General features: G+C 34.8%; 1 protein-coding gene across 4 annotated transcripts in view; it reads right to left on the bottom strand.

Annotated features, from left to right (window-relative positions):
* The window catches only part of RAB28 (RAB28, member RAS oncogene family), a 224,468-nt gene that overhangs the window by 139,404 nt on the left and 69,139 nt on the right, over positions 1-15,925 (bottom strand). For 3 of the 4 annotated variants that reach the window (XM_057706378.1, XM_057706377.1, XM_057706375.1), the window contains exons 5-6: positions 14,732-14,835; positions 9,389-9,466 (exon numbers count right to left, since the gene is read on the bottom strand). In XM_057706378.1, coding sequence (XP_057562361.1) covers positions 9,389-9,466; positions 14,732-14,835 — 182 coding nt within the window. Of the gene's footprint in view, positions 1-1,098; positions 1,194-9,388; positions 9,467-14,731; positions 14,836-15,925 lie in introns of all 4 variants that reach the window. The other variant, XM_057706376.1, reaches the window with a different exon arrangement.

Consider the following 15,925-nt stretch of genomic DNA (forward strand, 5'->3'; position numbering starts at 1 on the left):
GGGGGTGGGGGGCAGGGGAGTGGGGGAAGGTGGTTTTGTTAAGGATGTAATAGTAATTCTTTTATTGAGTTTTCTCTGGTTTTATGACATTAACTTGAGGCTATCACACATCTAATAAAAATTGTCAAATTAATATGAAATATTAAACCCTGATTATATTTGAAGCAAAGGAATTAAAATGAATCATTTACATATTTTAATTCATAGATAAGACCTCATCATTTCCAAGTAAAGAATGTCATTATTTATTAATATTTCCATAAACCATTATACCCAGTCATAACTTTTTAAAGAATGTTTATCAACTTGTGAGTTAGTGAGAAGAGATATAAATGTTAAAGAGAAGTTACATATAAAGAAGAAATGTTTTGAGCAACCCAATTTTTAAAACTTTTCCAATTTTTAAAACTTTTCTTCCAAATCCCTAACTTACTTCCAAATAGCTCACTATTGGGTTATGAATAATGACTCTAACAACATACAGAATAATGAGAAATTTAGAAAATTACCTCATATTCATGTTTTTTAAATAATTTAAACCAAAAGACACTTTTAACTCTTCCTTCCCTCCCTCTAACACACACTTCAAGAAATATCTTAAACAATGAATTTAGCAATATGCCCTAACATTCATCTCTAAGTAATAATTTAAAGTAAAACAAATCCATTACTGTTTTCAACTCTTTTACTAAGTCTGCACACACAAGCAGACAAAGAAGGGTAATTCAAGGCAAATTTTAAAAATACTCTTTCAATTACCAGGCTATTTCAGGAAAAACTAGTAAGGAATGAATAATGAAATAACTGCCTCAATTCTCCACTTCACTGCACATGTAATAAACACAACCATAAAGACAAATACATTTGAAAGTAACTGAAATGTTATTTTAATTTGTTTCCAATTCCTTGTGTAAGTTATAAGTCTCCTGGCAAAGGATCAATTTTTCAAAGTTCTAAAACAGGACTTCTGTAATATTAATTCCCAATAATGTACAATAATCATTTGACTTCTCTATTCATAAACAATAAGGAACAAGATAGCATCCACTAGTTCTGCCCGCCCTCCTCCCCACATTGCAATAGTTTAGTAAGTGATACCTGCACTACTGTACTGAACAGATGCTACTCTGAGCAGAGCTGGCATGTTGATTATCTTCTTCCGGGTACTTCACTATTTCTGCCCTGACAATATGCTGTCAATTCCGTACAACATAAACAAGATGCAGGAGAAAGGGGGAAAAAGGAAGAAAGAAAAAATGGAAAGTATGTTCAATGACTGAAAATAGAAGGGAACACCAAAGTAGGAAAAGAAATACACACATAAATTTAAACATGTCACAAAAGGAACAGAATATATGCATATAAAAGGAAAGAAAATGAACAAAGATCCAAGAAACATTATTCTCTACAATTCTATTTAATTATAGAAATAGACATGTCTACTGAACCTCTCAGAGAAGCTGTGAGTTCTATTTTTGCTATCACAAATACACATAATATATATAATGCCCAATATTTCAGAGGGCAATAAAGAATTTGGGGGCTTTTCTATGCTAAAGTGCAGCAAAGGTACTAATTCAATCTCCTTCTACAAACATTCCTGAGGATCTCCTATGTGCCAGTTGCTCTACACTAGGAACAGATGGTGAATTATACAGGATTTGTTCATAAGTTGCTGTGGACCTAATAGGAAGAGAACATGTACACAGCTAATTGTCATACCAGATAAGTGCTTTACTAGCAGACTTACAATATGTTGTGGGAACAAAGAAGAAGGAGTGATTAATTTTCTTTGAAGGTGGAGAGATGATGCATAAATCAGAGGAAGCCATATGTCATTTACAATTTTTACATTTAATTATATTTATTACTTGTCAAAGACTTTCTTTTGAAGCTCACTCCCCCACCCCTCACAACCCTAACCTCCATGTTTCCAAATTCCATACAGAAGTAAGTTCAAAATACACTTTTCTACCATTAAAAAAAAAAAAATCCTGATACACAGTATTTAAGCACAACAGCTGTTGTTTTCAAATATCTAAGAGTTTTGCTAAATAATCAAAACTAGTTAGGTTTTTTGATTGTTAACCCTTAAGATAAAAAGACCATATATGATAAATATGATAGAGATAACACGCTCCCCCAATTTTTAGACTTGAAACTATCCTCACTTTTAATGAGTTCAAGTATTTCATTTCAGAAATATCTTCCTTCATAATAGCATGTATTAATTAGCACATGGAGAAAAAAACATGTTAATTGGGCTGCTGCTTGTGATAATGTTTATAAAGATTGGATAAACAACTGAGAGTAAATGAACAGGATGCTATGGTGTATTAGCCTCGAATGGGATCTGCTCCAGTTCTCTAACAAGCAGTATTAACTTCTGGACAAGACTCATGATTTACTAGGCACTCAGCCTGATGCTATCAACAAAAGCATTACCAACTGCCACATGACGTATGAGGAGGGTACACCAGTGAAACGTTGAACACCATCATCTGGCCTCCCCAAACCTAAATTGTTTCATGCCAAACTATGGGTTACAATAAAGAGAAGGGATTTTCATAATCAGTAAGCAACTCATTAATCCTCCAAAATGATGGTTTAAACCCTATCCTATAAACACAACCAGGTTACTGACCTGTGGTTAAGACATTCTGGTCAAAGTATTGACTAACATAAATGACTTGGATTTTCACCATTAATTCTCATCAAATTAATGAAGAACTAACAAGGTAACATCTTTCTTGGGGGCCTTGGCTGTTTGACATAGAGCTTTGTATAAAGTTTCTAAACAGGAAGCCAGAATAAAGTTCTGCATATTCAGAACTTTGCTATCTACGAGTAAAAAAAAAAGCCTAATTTCTATGTCATAAACTTCATGATAGGTGATTTCACAGTAGTCAGCTTGTTTACAAGTCATTCATTCACTGATGTTTTCAGAGAAAACGTTTTCTACAAAACACCAACCTTTATTTTTGGAGCCACAAAGTACACTCAATTCTTCTCTGCTATTAGTCAATCAAGTGAAAATAACACAGCAGCTCTAAGAGGAAAGGAGCTGTGTGGTTGAATACCAGCTTAACCCTTGTTTTGTCAAAGAGTTGCGAGTGGATACTGGAAATGGTAGCTCTCCATAAGGGTAAGCGAGAAAGCAAACCTAGAAGTTGAGGTAGTAGGGTATAAGCAGTAGAGACTGACTCTTGGGAAGACACTAAAGATAAATTTGGTCAATTCTACAACTGTGTTTTAGTTCAGATAGTAGTAACATATTTATCTTTGCAAAAAGCATAGTTTGTCATACTCAGGATATGGAATAAATACACTTTGACAGCTAAAATACCTGTCACTATCACTCATTCAAAGCAAACCACTATTTTAGGTACTGGAAACATTCAGATAAATAACACATGATCTCTGTTTTTAGAGATGCATGAGTCTAGCATGGAAAGCAAATGTGTAAACTATTAAAGAATACTATGATTAATACAAATTCAAAGTGCAAAAGATTGTAGGTTACATTTAAAGCATGAATATAACATTTTTAAAACCATGGTACTTTACACACTGTAGGAGCTTAAAGAAAGCTATTCTTTTTCTTCTGTATAATGTACTGCCAGTAACATTCACAACTTTGGGCAAGTTACTTCACCTCTTTGGTCTTCACCATTTCCTAATCTATAAAACGCAAGGTTTATCTACAGGGCCTCCAAGATCCCATCTGGTTTTGAAACTATATGAAAAAATAAATTTAAAAAGTGAACAGAAAAAGAAAAAAGTGAATATGATCTGACATAGGTCTTAGCAATATTTTTTTGGAACTGTCTCCTCAGGCAAGGGAAGTAAAAGCAAAATAAACAAATGGAACCTCATCAAACTTAAAAACTTATGCAGAGAGAAGGAAACCATCAACAAAAGGCCACATTAAATAACCATTAAATAATGAAAAGGCTGCCTACTGAATGGAAGAAAATATTTATAAATGATATATTTGATAAAGAGTTAATATCCAAAATACATAAAGAACTCATACAACTCAATATATTAAAAAAAAAAAAAGACTTAAAAATGTTCAGAGGACCTGAATAGGTATTTTACCATACAAGACATACAGAAGGCCAACAGACACATGATAATATGCTCAACAATGCTAATCATCAAGAAAATGCAAATCAAAACTTCAATGAGATATCACTTCCCACCTGTCAGAATGACTACTGTAAAAAAGACAAGAAATAACAGGTGTTGACAAGAATGTGTAAGAAAGAGAACTCTAGTATACTGTTGGTGGGAATGTAAATTGGTGCAGCCACTATGGAGAACAGTATGGAGGTTCCCCAAAAAACTAAATATAAAAATACCATATGATCCAGTAATTCCATTCAGGGGTATACATCTGAGGAAAACGAAAACACTATTTGAAAAGATATATGCACCCCAATGCTCATAGCAGCATTATTTACAATAACCAAGACATGGAAGTCATGTAAGTATCCATCAACACGTGAACAGATAAAGAAGATGCCACACATGCGCGCGCCATAAAAAATGAAATTTTGCCATTTGCAACAGCATGGATGGACTTGGAGGTTATTATGTTTAATGAAATAAATCAGATAGAGAAAAACAAATGCTGTGTGTTTTCACTTATTTGTGGAATCTAAAAAATAAACTAATATAACAAAACCGAAACAGAATCACAGATATGGAGAAGAAACTAGTGGTTACCAGTGGGGAGAGAGAAGAGGGAAGGGGCAAGATAGGGGAAGGGGACTAAGAGGAACAAACTACTAAGTATAAAATAAATAAAATACAAGGATGTAATGTATAGTTCAGGGAATATAGCCAATATTTTTAATAATTTTATATGGAGTATAATCTGTAAAAATATCAAATCACTATGTTGTACCCCTGAAACCAATATAGTATTTTCAGTCAACTATACTTCAATTTAAAAAAAAAGAAGAAGAGAAGAGAAGCTAATGCATACCTAGTTCAAACCAAACAAAGTCAGAGTTTCTTAACTGGCCAGTGAAAATGTCACTAATTGGGAATTGTAAAAACTGCATCTAGAGCATGCCTGACATATCTGTCTGCCTTCATGTACTCTGGGCGCTCCTTGAGGACAAGGACTTTAACTTATTCATCTGTGTACCCCAGATTCTAGAGTTCTGGCACAAAGCAGACCCTCAAAAAATGTTTTTGCTGTATTAATAAACTGCATTCCCTTTCTTTTCTCCCTCTTCCCTTCCTTGAAAAGCTTGTAAGGTGTGTTGATAACTCATTTTATATGACTCCCAAACAGGAATATTGTAGGTTAGAACTAAAATAGCAGAATCTCTTTAAATAATCAGTGAATGGAACTAAGACTAAAACCTTATTATAAATATTTGTCACAAATGAAATTACTACAGCACCAATTTCCACATGACTGGTAAGTCTACAGTCTAGCTCCTTCTGTATAAAATAATACGAAACACTTTACTACTTTCTGCCACCAAATTCCCTCAGGAATCTTTCAAATGACATAAAAACTACAGAAAACAAGTGCACAAGCTCTCACCCCTTCCCTTTCCTCTCTACTTCCCCCACTTTTTCTCTATATATAATCTGAAGTCCTCTGGTTTTAAATGAACTTTCAGAAGACATCGAATGGCCAACAGATACATGAAAAGATGTTCAATATCACTAATCATCAAATTAAAACTACAGTGATATACCACCTCACACCTGTTAGAATGGCTGTCATCAAGAATATAAGAGGTAAGTGCTGGTGAGGATGTGGAGAAAAGGAAACCCTTATGCACTATGGGTGGGAATGTAAATTGGTGCAGCCACTGGCAAAAAATATGGAGTTTCCCCAAAAAGTTAAAGATAGAACTACCATACCACCCAGCAATCCCACCTCTGGGTATTTATTCGAAGGAAAGGAAACAATAACTCAAAAAGATATATGCACCCCCATGTTCATTATATCGTTATTTACAATAAGCAAAATGTGGAAACAATGTTAAGTGCCCACTGATAGGTGAATAAAGAAAATGTGGTGTGTGTATATATATATATATACACGTGTGTGTATATATATATGTATATACATACATATATACATATGTTTGTATATGTATGTATATATATACACATACATACACACACAATGTATTATTATTCAGCCACGAGAAAGGACATCCTGTCATTTGTGAAAACATGGATGGATTTTGAGCATATTGTGCAAAATAAGATAAGTCAGACAGAGAAAGATAAGTACTGTAAGATGTTACTCATATGTGGAATTTTAAAAAGCCAAACTTTAAAAAAAAAAAAAATGGTGCTTCCTAGGGAATGGGGGGACAGGAAAGATGTTATTTAAGTGTACAAACTTACAATTATTAGTAAATAAGCCCTAGAAATATAATGCACAGTACAGTGAATGCAGACAGCAATATTGTTTTATAATCATCAAATCTGCTAAGAGACTAGAACTTAATTATTCCAACTACTAAGAAAGATAATTATGTAACATGATAGAGGTGCTAATTATTACTATAATGGCAATCATATTACAATATATAAAGATATCAAATTAACACATTATACACCTTAAATTTATATGTTATGTATCAAATACATTTCAATAAAAAAAAACACTGCGCTCAACACAGCTTGCAAGCATGTTCTTAAAACTTCTTTTAAAAATAATGAACTTTCAAAACTGTTTTCACTGAGAAATGTTAACTGAGAAATAAATAATTTAACCGGCAAAGGCACCAAATTCACTGATCTCAGGAATGGAGAATGAGGTTTCCCTACACAAAGGATTCTGACAAACACAACAGAGGGCTCTAGTAGCTTGAATTCATCTTCAAATGAATGAATTCAAAGTACACAGCAACAAACTGAAGATAAAATTAAACTTCAGAGCATAATAAAGAAGATGGGGTACACTAACAAACAAGGTGGGGTGCATAGGGAGGGTGGGGAGCTATATAGTTAACACACCAATACCACTTTAGTTAAAATAGGCCTAGATGTTAAGTCCATGTCTAAAGTCCAAAACAGTAACTTCTTGGCTCTTGTGACTGAGAGTGAGCTAAAAATATTAATAAAACTTCCCTGGAACTCTGCCTTTCAAAAGTATCCCAGTTACTCCATCGCTCTGGAGCTGCCACTGAACCTGAGCACCGCTGTGGGGCTCAGATGGTGTGCAGAGCTCCTTCTCAGTGCGGCCGCCTGTGCCACACCAGCACACCTTCTCCTCTGGGGCGGGGTGGGAGGGGGGTCCTCGCTGGGTCTCCCCTTTTTCCCATTCTTCCAGGTGAGAAACCTCACCATGATCTTGAACTTCTCCTTTTTACCCAGTCATTCCATAAGTCCTCTTGGTTCCTCTGTGAAATGTCTCACACACCCATTCCTTCCCTTCCACCCTGATTCTGGTCCTGATCACATGAGGACAGTAACCCAGTCTCCTAGCTTCAATTTCTTTCACATCCATCCACACACACACACAAATTCCATTAGATTAATCCTGTCTAAAAACTGCTTTCATTTATTTCCCTGCTTACAATTATTTTCCACTGTCAATACATGAGATAAAATATATCAACTTGGAATTCATAAATCTCCATAGTCTTTTCTCAAATTCCCTTCACACTCCAACACAAATGGTCATTTATTTTAACCAAACTGCTCTTCTGTTTCCAAAATACAACCTAAGCTTTTCAACTTGTTCATGCCAGCTTCTCTTCCACCTCCCCACTCCAAACTATCCAGTAAATCTTCCCCCAGTGTGGCTGAATGGAAACAGTAGGGGCACTGCTATTAGACAGGCCCAAGTTCAAATCCTGGCTCCACCACTGCCTAGCTGTAGGTCAGCTGATCAAGTCACTTAACCTCTCCACAGTCTCAGTTTTCCACCCATAAGATGACGAAGTGCCACCTGCCCCATAGAGTTATCATAAGGATTAAATGAGAGAACACAGTGCCTGGCACGTAACATATTAATTTTCTTCACTGAAGGCAGGGACTGCATGTTAAACTCTTTTAAATCTCCTCTGAATCCACCACTAAACCACACTTATAATATATGACCAATAAATCATTTATGATTAATTGATAATCATCCACAGACTATCTAATTAACCAGGGACAAACAACATTTAGAAAGTGAAGCTAAAAAGCAGAGGAATCACTTGACCTCTGGGGTCTGCCAGGTTCTGTACAATCAAGCAAATCATGGTAATTTCTCTTTCTTGTATCCATCCTCCTAGGCCAAAACCAAGCAGCTATTTTTGTGTCTGGGAGCAATTTATACGGCACAAATATCTATACATTGTGCCTGGCCACAGTAACTGCTGAAATGTCTTTTGAATAATGAGAAATAAAAGTAGCAGGTTTCCAGAGTTCCAAATATTTTAATGAAGTTCTAGAAACAGCCATATCAGCATAACAATTTTCAACTGATATCTGCTCAAAGTGTTTAAACACATACACATACACACACACACATACATGCACACACAAAGAGTGACCATGAAAAGACAAAGAACTAACTCTAAAAGAAGTGAAGAAAAATTTAAGGATGGGGAAAGACTGTTATACCTTTTTAGCTTCACAGAGCAGGGATGAAGTGGAGGGAACTGAGGGAAAATGTATTTATATGTTGCTTCTAAGCAAATCATTTCTGAAGCCTAACTTTAAACTACAGGCTCTTGCTCTGATTTTTCAATCAAATATATGAACTGGTGTGCTACTGCAGTGGTATTTTCAGATGCTTGACTATTAGTATTCATGTTTATTTCTTAGCCTAAGAGAACTGTCTATGAATAATGAAAAAATTCAGAAATCCTCAATAATTAATACCAATTTAAATTAACAATAAAATAACATGAATTAATATCATTACAATGTAGGATGCTTTAGAGAACAGGGAACAAGACTTCAGAAAAAATGTTTTACCAAAGCAAACATGGAAGATGCCAAATGGGGTAAACTCTTACTAATTAAGACTAAACTTTGATAAATAGTGATAGTTGGGGCTTTGTGTAAAATATAAAAAGGATATTGTACAGTAATCATGGAAGAAGAACAATACAAAATAATATAGTCAGTTCCTTAGCCTATTATTTAACCACTGATGAAATTTTTTTTATATTAATCTCATTTTTCCAACAAAAAGGACAAAATGAGGTTACAAGGGTATCATCATTGGGCAAAAAGTTAACATCCTCCATCTTCTGCAATAAACACTGATTAATACACACAATCTATTTTTAAGGCTTTTAGGGATATGTACATAGAATGCATAAATGTAAAAGGATTCAGGGTGAAAATTAATGCCTTTTAAGAAATAAATTATTTTTTAAAATATACAGTTCAATATAATCACCTGTGACTGTTCTATTTCTGCTTTGTTTAACTTGATTCCAAGGATTTCAGCAGCAACTTTCTGAAAACACAGGAAGACCTACATAACAAAAACAGGTTTAAATGATTTAAAACAGGCATGCTTAAGTTACCTCCAAATAAACTGAACTTTCTAAAAAATGATAAACAGCAAGAACTGCAAAAAATATGATGTACCAGGTTACTCCAAAAATAGCTTTATTTGTCAAATACAACATTTTAAGTGTAATAATTTTTTAAATGATTAAACCATAATTTGAAAAGCCATACATTTCACTGAACTGGTCTAAATATACACATTTATCACTAAAAACTTATGCTTTTAAAGATTTAACACAGACATTAATTACAGCTCCCACATTAAAAAAAAAAAAAAAAACTACCAGCATAATAACAAACTCCTATGAGTCCTGAAGAAAATGAAAATAAATTAGTCTATACTTTACTACCTGGGTAAAGTTTTTCACTGCCAGTTCTACAATGGTCTTTTTTTTTTTTAACTTTTTATTTTATATTGGAGTATAGCTGATTAACAATGTTGTGATAGTTTCAGGTGCACAGCAAAGGGACTCAGCCATATACATACATGCATCCATTCTCCCCCAAACTCCCCTCCCATCCAGGTCACCACATAACATTGAGCAGAGTTCCCTGTGCTATACAGAAGGTCCTTGTTGGTTATCCATTTTAAATACAGCAATATATACATGTTGATCCCAAACTCCCTGACTATCCCTTCCCCCCATCCTCCACCACCCCACCCCTGTAACCATAAATTCATTCTCTAAGTCTATGAATCTGTTACTGTTTTGTAAACAAGTTCATTTGTATCATTTCTTTTTAGATTCCGCATATAAGGGATATCATAAGACACTTTGCTTTCTCTGTCTGACTTACTTTACTCAGTATGACAATCTCTAGGTACATACATGCTGCTGCAAATGGCATTATTTCATTCTTTTTAACGGCTAAGTAATATTCCTCTGTGTGTGTGTGTGTGTGTGTGTGTATATAGGTATGTATGTATATATACACCACATCTTCTTTATCCATTCCTCTGTCGATGGACATTTAGGTTGCTTCCATGTCTTAGCTATTGTAAACAGTGCTGCAATGAACATTGGGATGCCTGTATATTCTTTTGGACCATGTTTTTCTCCAGATATATGCCGAGAAGTGGGACTGCAAGTTCATATGGCAACTGTATTTTTAGTTTTTTAAGGAAATTCTATACCGTTCTCCACAGTGGCTGTAAAATTTACATTCCCACCAACAGTGTAGGAGGGTTTCCTTCTCTTCACACCCTCTCCAACATTTATTGTTTGTGGATTTTTTGATGATAGCCATTTTAACTGGTGTGGGGTAATATCTCGTAGCTTTGATTTGCATTTCTCTACTAATCAGCGATGTTGAACATCTTTTCACGTGCCTGTTGGTCATCTGTATGTTTTCTCTGGAGAAATGTCTTGGTCTTCTGCCCATTTTTTGATTGGGTTGTCTGTTTTGATGATATTAAGCCTCATGAGCTATTTATAAATTCTGGAGACTAATCCCTTGTCAGTCATATCATTTGCAAATATCTTCTCCCATTCTCAGCGTTGTCTTTTCATTTTGTGTGTGGTTTCCTTTGCTGTGCAAAAGCTTTTGAGTTTAATTAGGTCCCATTTATTTTTGTTTTTATTTCCTTTACTCTGGGAGATGGATCAAAAAAGATATTGTTGTGATTTATGTCAGAGAGTGCTCTGTCAATGTTTTCCTTTAAGAGTTTTATAGTATCCAGTCTCACCATTAGGTCTTTTATCCATTTGGAGCTTATTTTTGTGTACAGTGTTAAAGAATGATCTAATTTCATTTTCTTACATGTAGCTGTCCAGTTTTCCCAGCACCATTTGTTGAAGAGACTGTCTTTCCACCATTGTGTAGTCTTCCTTCTTTGTTGTAGATTAACTGACCACAGGTGCATGGGTTTATCTCTGGGCTTTCTATCCTGTTCCATTGATCTATCTTTCTGTTTTTGTACCAGCACATATTGTCTTGATTACTGTAGCTTTGTAGTATAGTCTGAAGTCAGGGAGTCTGATTCTTCCAGCTCCGTTTTTCTTTTTTTCCTCAAGATTGCTTTGTTGTGTCTCCATGTAAATTTTAGGATTTTTTGTTTTGGTTCGGTAAAAAAATGCCACTGGTAATTTGATAGGGATTGCAATGAATATGCAGGTAGCTTTAGGTAGTATAGTCATTTTCACAATATTTTTTCAATACATAAATTTATTTATTTATTTATTTATTTATTGGTCACATTGGGTCTTCATTGCTGCACATGGGCTTTCTATTAGTTGCAGCAAGCGGGGGCTACTCTTCATTGTGGTGCGCAGGCTCCTCATTGTGGTGGCTTCTCTAGTTGTGGAGCACGGCTTCCAGGCACGTGGGCTTCAGTAGTTGCGGCACATGGGCTCAAGAGTTGTGGCGCATGGGCTCTAGAGCACATGCTCAATAGCTATGGCGCATGGGCTTGGTTGCTCCATGGCTTGTGGTACTTTCCTGGACCAGGGCTCTAACCCATGTCCCCTACATTAGCAGGGCAGATTCTTTTTTTTTTTTTATAATTTGGTATTTTTTTCTTATTAGTAATGTATATATGGCAATCGCAATCTCCCAATTCATTCCCCCCAACTTGGCAGGCAGATTCTTAACCACTGTGCCACCTAGGAAGTCCCAACGATATTGATTCTGATTGATTCATTCCAACCCAAGAACATGGTATATCTCTCCATCTACTTGTGTCATCTTTGATTTCTTTCATGAGTGTCTTATAGTTTTCTGAGAACCAATCTTTTACCTCCTTGGGTAGGTTTATTCCTAGGTATTTTATTCTTTTTGCTGCAGTGGTGAATGGGATTATTTCCTTAATTTCTCTTTCTGATCTTTCGTTGTTAGTATATAGAAATGCAAGAGATTTCTGTGTGCTCATTTTGTATCCTGCAACTTTACCAAATTCATTGATTAGCTCTAGTAGTTTTCTGGTGGCATCTTTAGGATTTTCTATGTATAGTATCATGTCACCTGCAAACAGTGACAGTTTTACTTCTTCTTTTCCAATTGGATTCCTTTTATTTCTTTTTCTTCTCTGACTGCTGTGCCAAGGACTTCCAAAACTATGCTGAATAGCAATGGTGAGAGTGGACATCCTTGTCTTGTTCCTGATCTTAGAGGGAATGCTTTCAGTTTTTCCCCATTGAGAATGATGTTTGCTTTAGGTCTGTCGTATATGGCCTTTATTATGTTGAGGTAGGTTCTCTCTATGCTCACTTTCTGGAGAGTTCTTGTCATAAAATCTTCTTGCACTGTTGGTGGGAATGTAAATTGATACAGCCACTATGGAGAACACCAAGGAGGTTCCTTAAAATTCTAAAAACAGAATTACCATAAGACCCAGCAATACCACTACTGGGCACATACTCTGAGAAAACCATAATTCAAAAAGATACATGCACCCCAATGTTCATTACAGCACTATTTACAATAGCCAGGACATGAAAGCAACCTAAATGTCCATCAACAGATGAATGGATAAAGAAGATGTGGCACATATATACAATGGAATATTACTCAGCCAAAAAACAGAAAAGAAACTGAGTTTTTCTGTAGTGAGGTGGATGGACCTAGAGTCTGTCATACACAGTGAAGTAAGTCAGAAAGAGAAAAACAAATACCATATGCTAATGCACATATATGGAATCTAAAACAATGGTAGTGATGAACTCAGTGTCAGAAGAAGAATAAAGACACAGATGTAGAGAACAGACTTGAGGACACGGGGAAGTAGGGAAGGAGAAGCTGGAACAAAGTGAGAGAGTAGCAGTGACATATATACACTACCAAATATAAAATAGATGGCTAATGGGAAGCTGCTGCATAACACAAGGAGATCAACTCAATCACTGGTGATGACCTAGAAGGGTGGGATAGGGAGGGTGGGAGGGAGGCTCAAGAGGGAGAGGATATGGGGATATATGTATATTAGCTGATTCACTTTGTTGTACAGTGGAAACTAGCACGACAGCATAAAGCAATTATACTCCAATAACGATCTGGAAGAATAAAATAAATGTATACAGCCCTTGTTAAAAAAAAAAAAAAGACATATGCACCCCAATGTTCATTGCAGTACTGTTTACAGTAGTCAGGTCATGGAAGCAACCTAAATGTGCTTCAATAGACGAACGGATAAAGAAGATGTGATACATATACACAATGGAATATTAGACATAAAAAGGAATGCAACTGGGTCATTTGTGGAGACATGGATGGACCTAGAGACTGTCATATAGAGTCAAGTAAGTCAGAAAGAGAAAAACAAATATCATATACTAACGCATGCATGAAGAATCTAGAAAAATGGTACAGATCAACTGGTTTGCAAGGCAGAAATAGAGATACAGATGTAGGGAACAAACATATGGATACCAAGTGGGGAAAGTGGGGTGGGGGGGTTGGAGGGGAATGCATTAGGAGATTGGGATTGCCATATATATATTACTAATAAGAAAAAAAATATCAAATTGTACACTTTAAATATATTGTATGTCAATTGTATCACAATAAAAGTTCTTAAAGGAAAAAAAAATTTAGCATGGTGAATATGGTGAATCCTGAAATGTCAATCCTTAGATTTACAAATCCTATCTTTACTACTTATTCTGTGTACCCTGAACCCCCACTACATAGCCTCTCTAAGACTCTTCTATAAAAGAGAGATAATCACTTCTGATTGCTGGAAAATAAATCTGAATTATACATGAAGATACTTTGGACTATTTCAAAAATATTTTAACATTATTCTAAGCTTCTCATTTACATGGTTATGGTGACTTACAGAATAAACATCCAGTCAAATATGAAAAAATAAATTAATTTGATTAAATAGAAATAATCGGTGTAGCACAGTGCCCATCACAAAGTAGGCACTCAGTAAATGCAATCTGCTAGCAGTAGTGGCAGCACTAGTATTTGTCAGCATCAGAAAAATAAGACTAGAACAATTCATATGAGGTTATGAATGGTCATCTCTGGATGCTGAGATTATCAGTGATTTATATTCTTTTTAACTTTTGTATTTTTTAATTTCCTAAAACAACCATGAAATTATCTTAAATGAATTATAAGAAGATAAACAGAATAAACATGTTATATCTAACCTAAGATATTTTGTCTTCAATAGAAATTAATTTGTTCCAAAAGTTAGATAAGGGAAGTATACTTCTTATGAATATGAGTAAACAAAAGTAAAACATCACTTATAATATTCAGTATTCATTATTTTACTTACAGAGTCTCCTGTCTTTGCTGAGACAAAGTGGCTACTAAAACCATTTTCCTGGCAAAACCTTAAGTGTTTTTCAGGTTTTACGGTTCGCATATGCTCCAAATCAACTAGAATGGTGAACAAAAACAGAGAACAAAATTTAATATTAGAGTCAATCAAACACTTCTAGCACATTTAAATTTGACTTATTTTAAAATACTGTACCCCAGCTTAGATACAAGCTATGTAATTTTGGGCACTTTCTTCAACCTCTTTATGCCTCAGTCTCTAAATCTAAAAGCTGGGAATAACAAATTTATCTATCATATGTAGAGTTCACATACAGAATTAATGCATGTTTAGTGCATAATGACCAGCATATGATAAGTGCTCAAAAAACTGAAAGCTATGATTCCTATTATCTATATAGCTTCAAGCATAATGATGATATTCAAAAAAGATCTAGTCAGTATAATGTGTTTAAGCATAGTGATTAATTGCAACATGCACTTAATCAAGCATATTTGGTTTGAAAGTTTAATTACTTTAATAATTACAATAGTTATGTAATCTCCATTAACTTTAATGTTAACACAAATACATTATTACTTTTCTGCTAAAAGATATCAATATTTCATTGTATATTTATTTACAGCCATGGTTTAATTTCACAAAGATACAGCTCATTTGCTTACCAAAGCTAAAAGTATCCATTTTGAAAGTAGTAATGGGCCAGGATATATTTTTTTGAATAGTTGTAGGTGCTCTAAAGCAAAGCACAGTACTCATATCCAATAGTGCTTTTATCCAGCACAGTCTAATTTTTTCAAATGTGATCTTTTATTGAACAGTTTCTCTTTTTACAACACTACAGAGCCTATAAGGGTGTTCACTCAATACCGTCAAATTATAAGGCAAATATATTCACAGGATTTAAGGACAACTAGGCTCTTTGAGTCAATATAGGAAAAAAAAACTTAAACTGATTTCCTGAGGAAGGGACCCAACTGACTTGTAAAAACTTGTAAATTTGCAAATCTAGTAAGCCTACATAATAGTGGCAATTGATTATCAACTAAAAAATGCGCTCATACTATGTAAAAGGCTTTATTTAAAATTATATTGAAGGTCTTTAGTTTGTAAGCTCAAGAGATCTTTCTCTAGGAGATTTTTGATCTACTGGGGGATTCCTGAGCCCCATTTATATTGCTCAGCTTG

This window comes from Hippopotamus amphibius, chromosome 13 (genome assembly GCF_030028045.1).
Source record: "Hippopotamus amphibius kiboko isolate mHipAmp2 chromosome 13, mHipAmp2.hap2, whole genome shotgun sequence".
In the NCBI taxonomy this organism is placed as follows: domain Eukaryota; kingdom Metazoa; phylum Chordata; class Mammalia; order Artiodactyla; family Hippopotamidae; genus Hippopotamus; species Hippopotamus amphibius.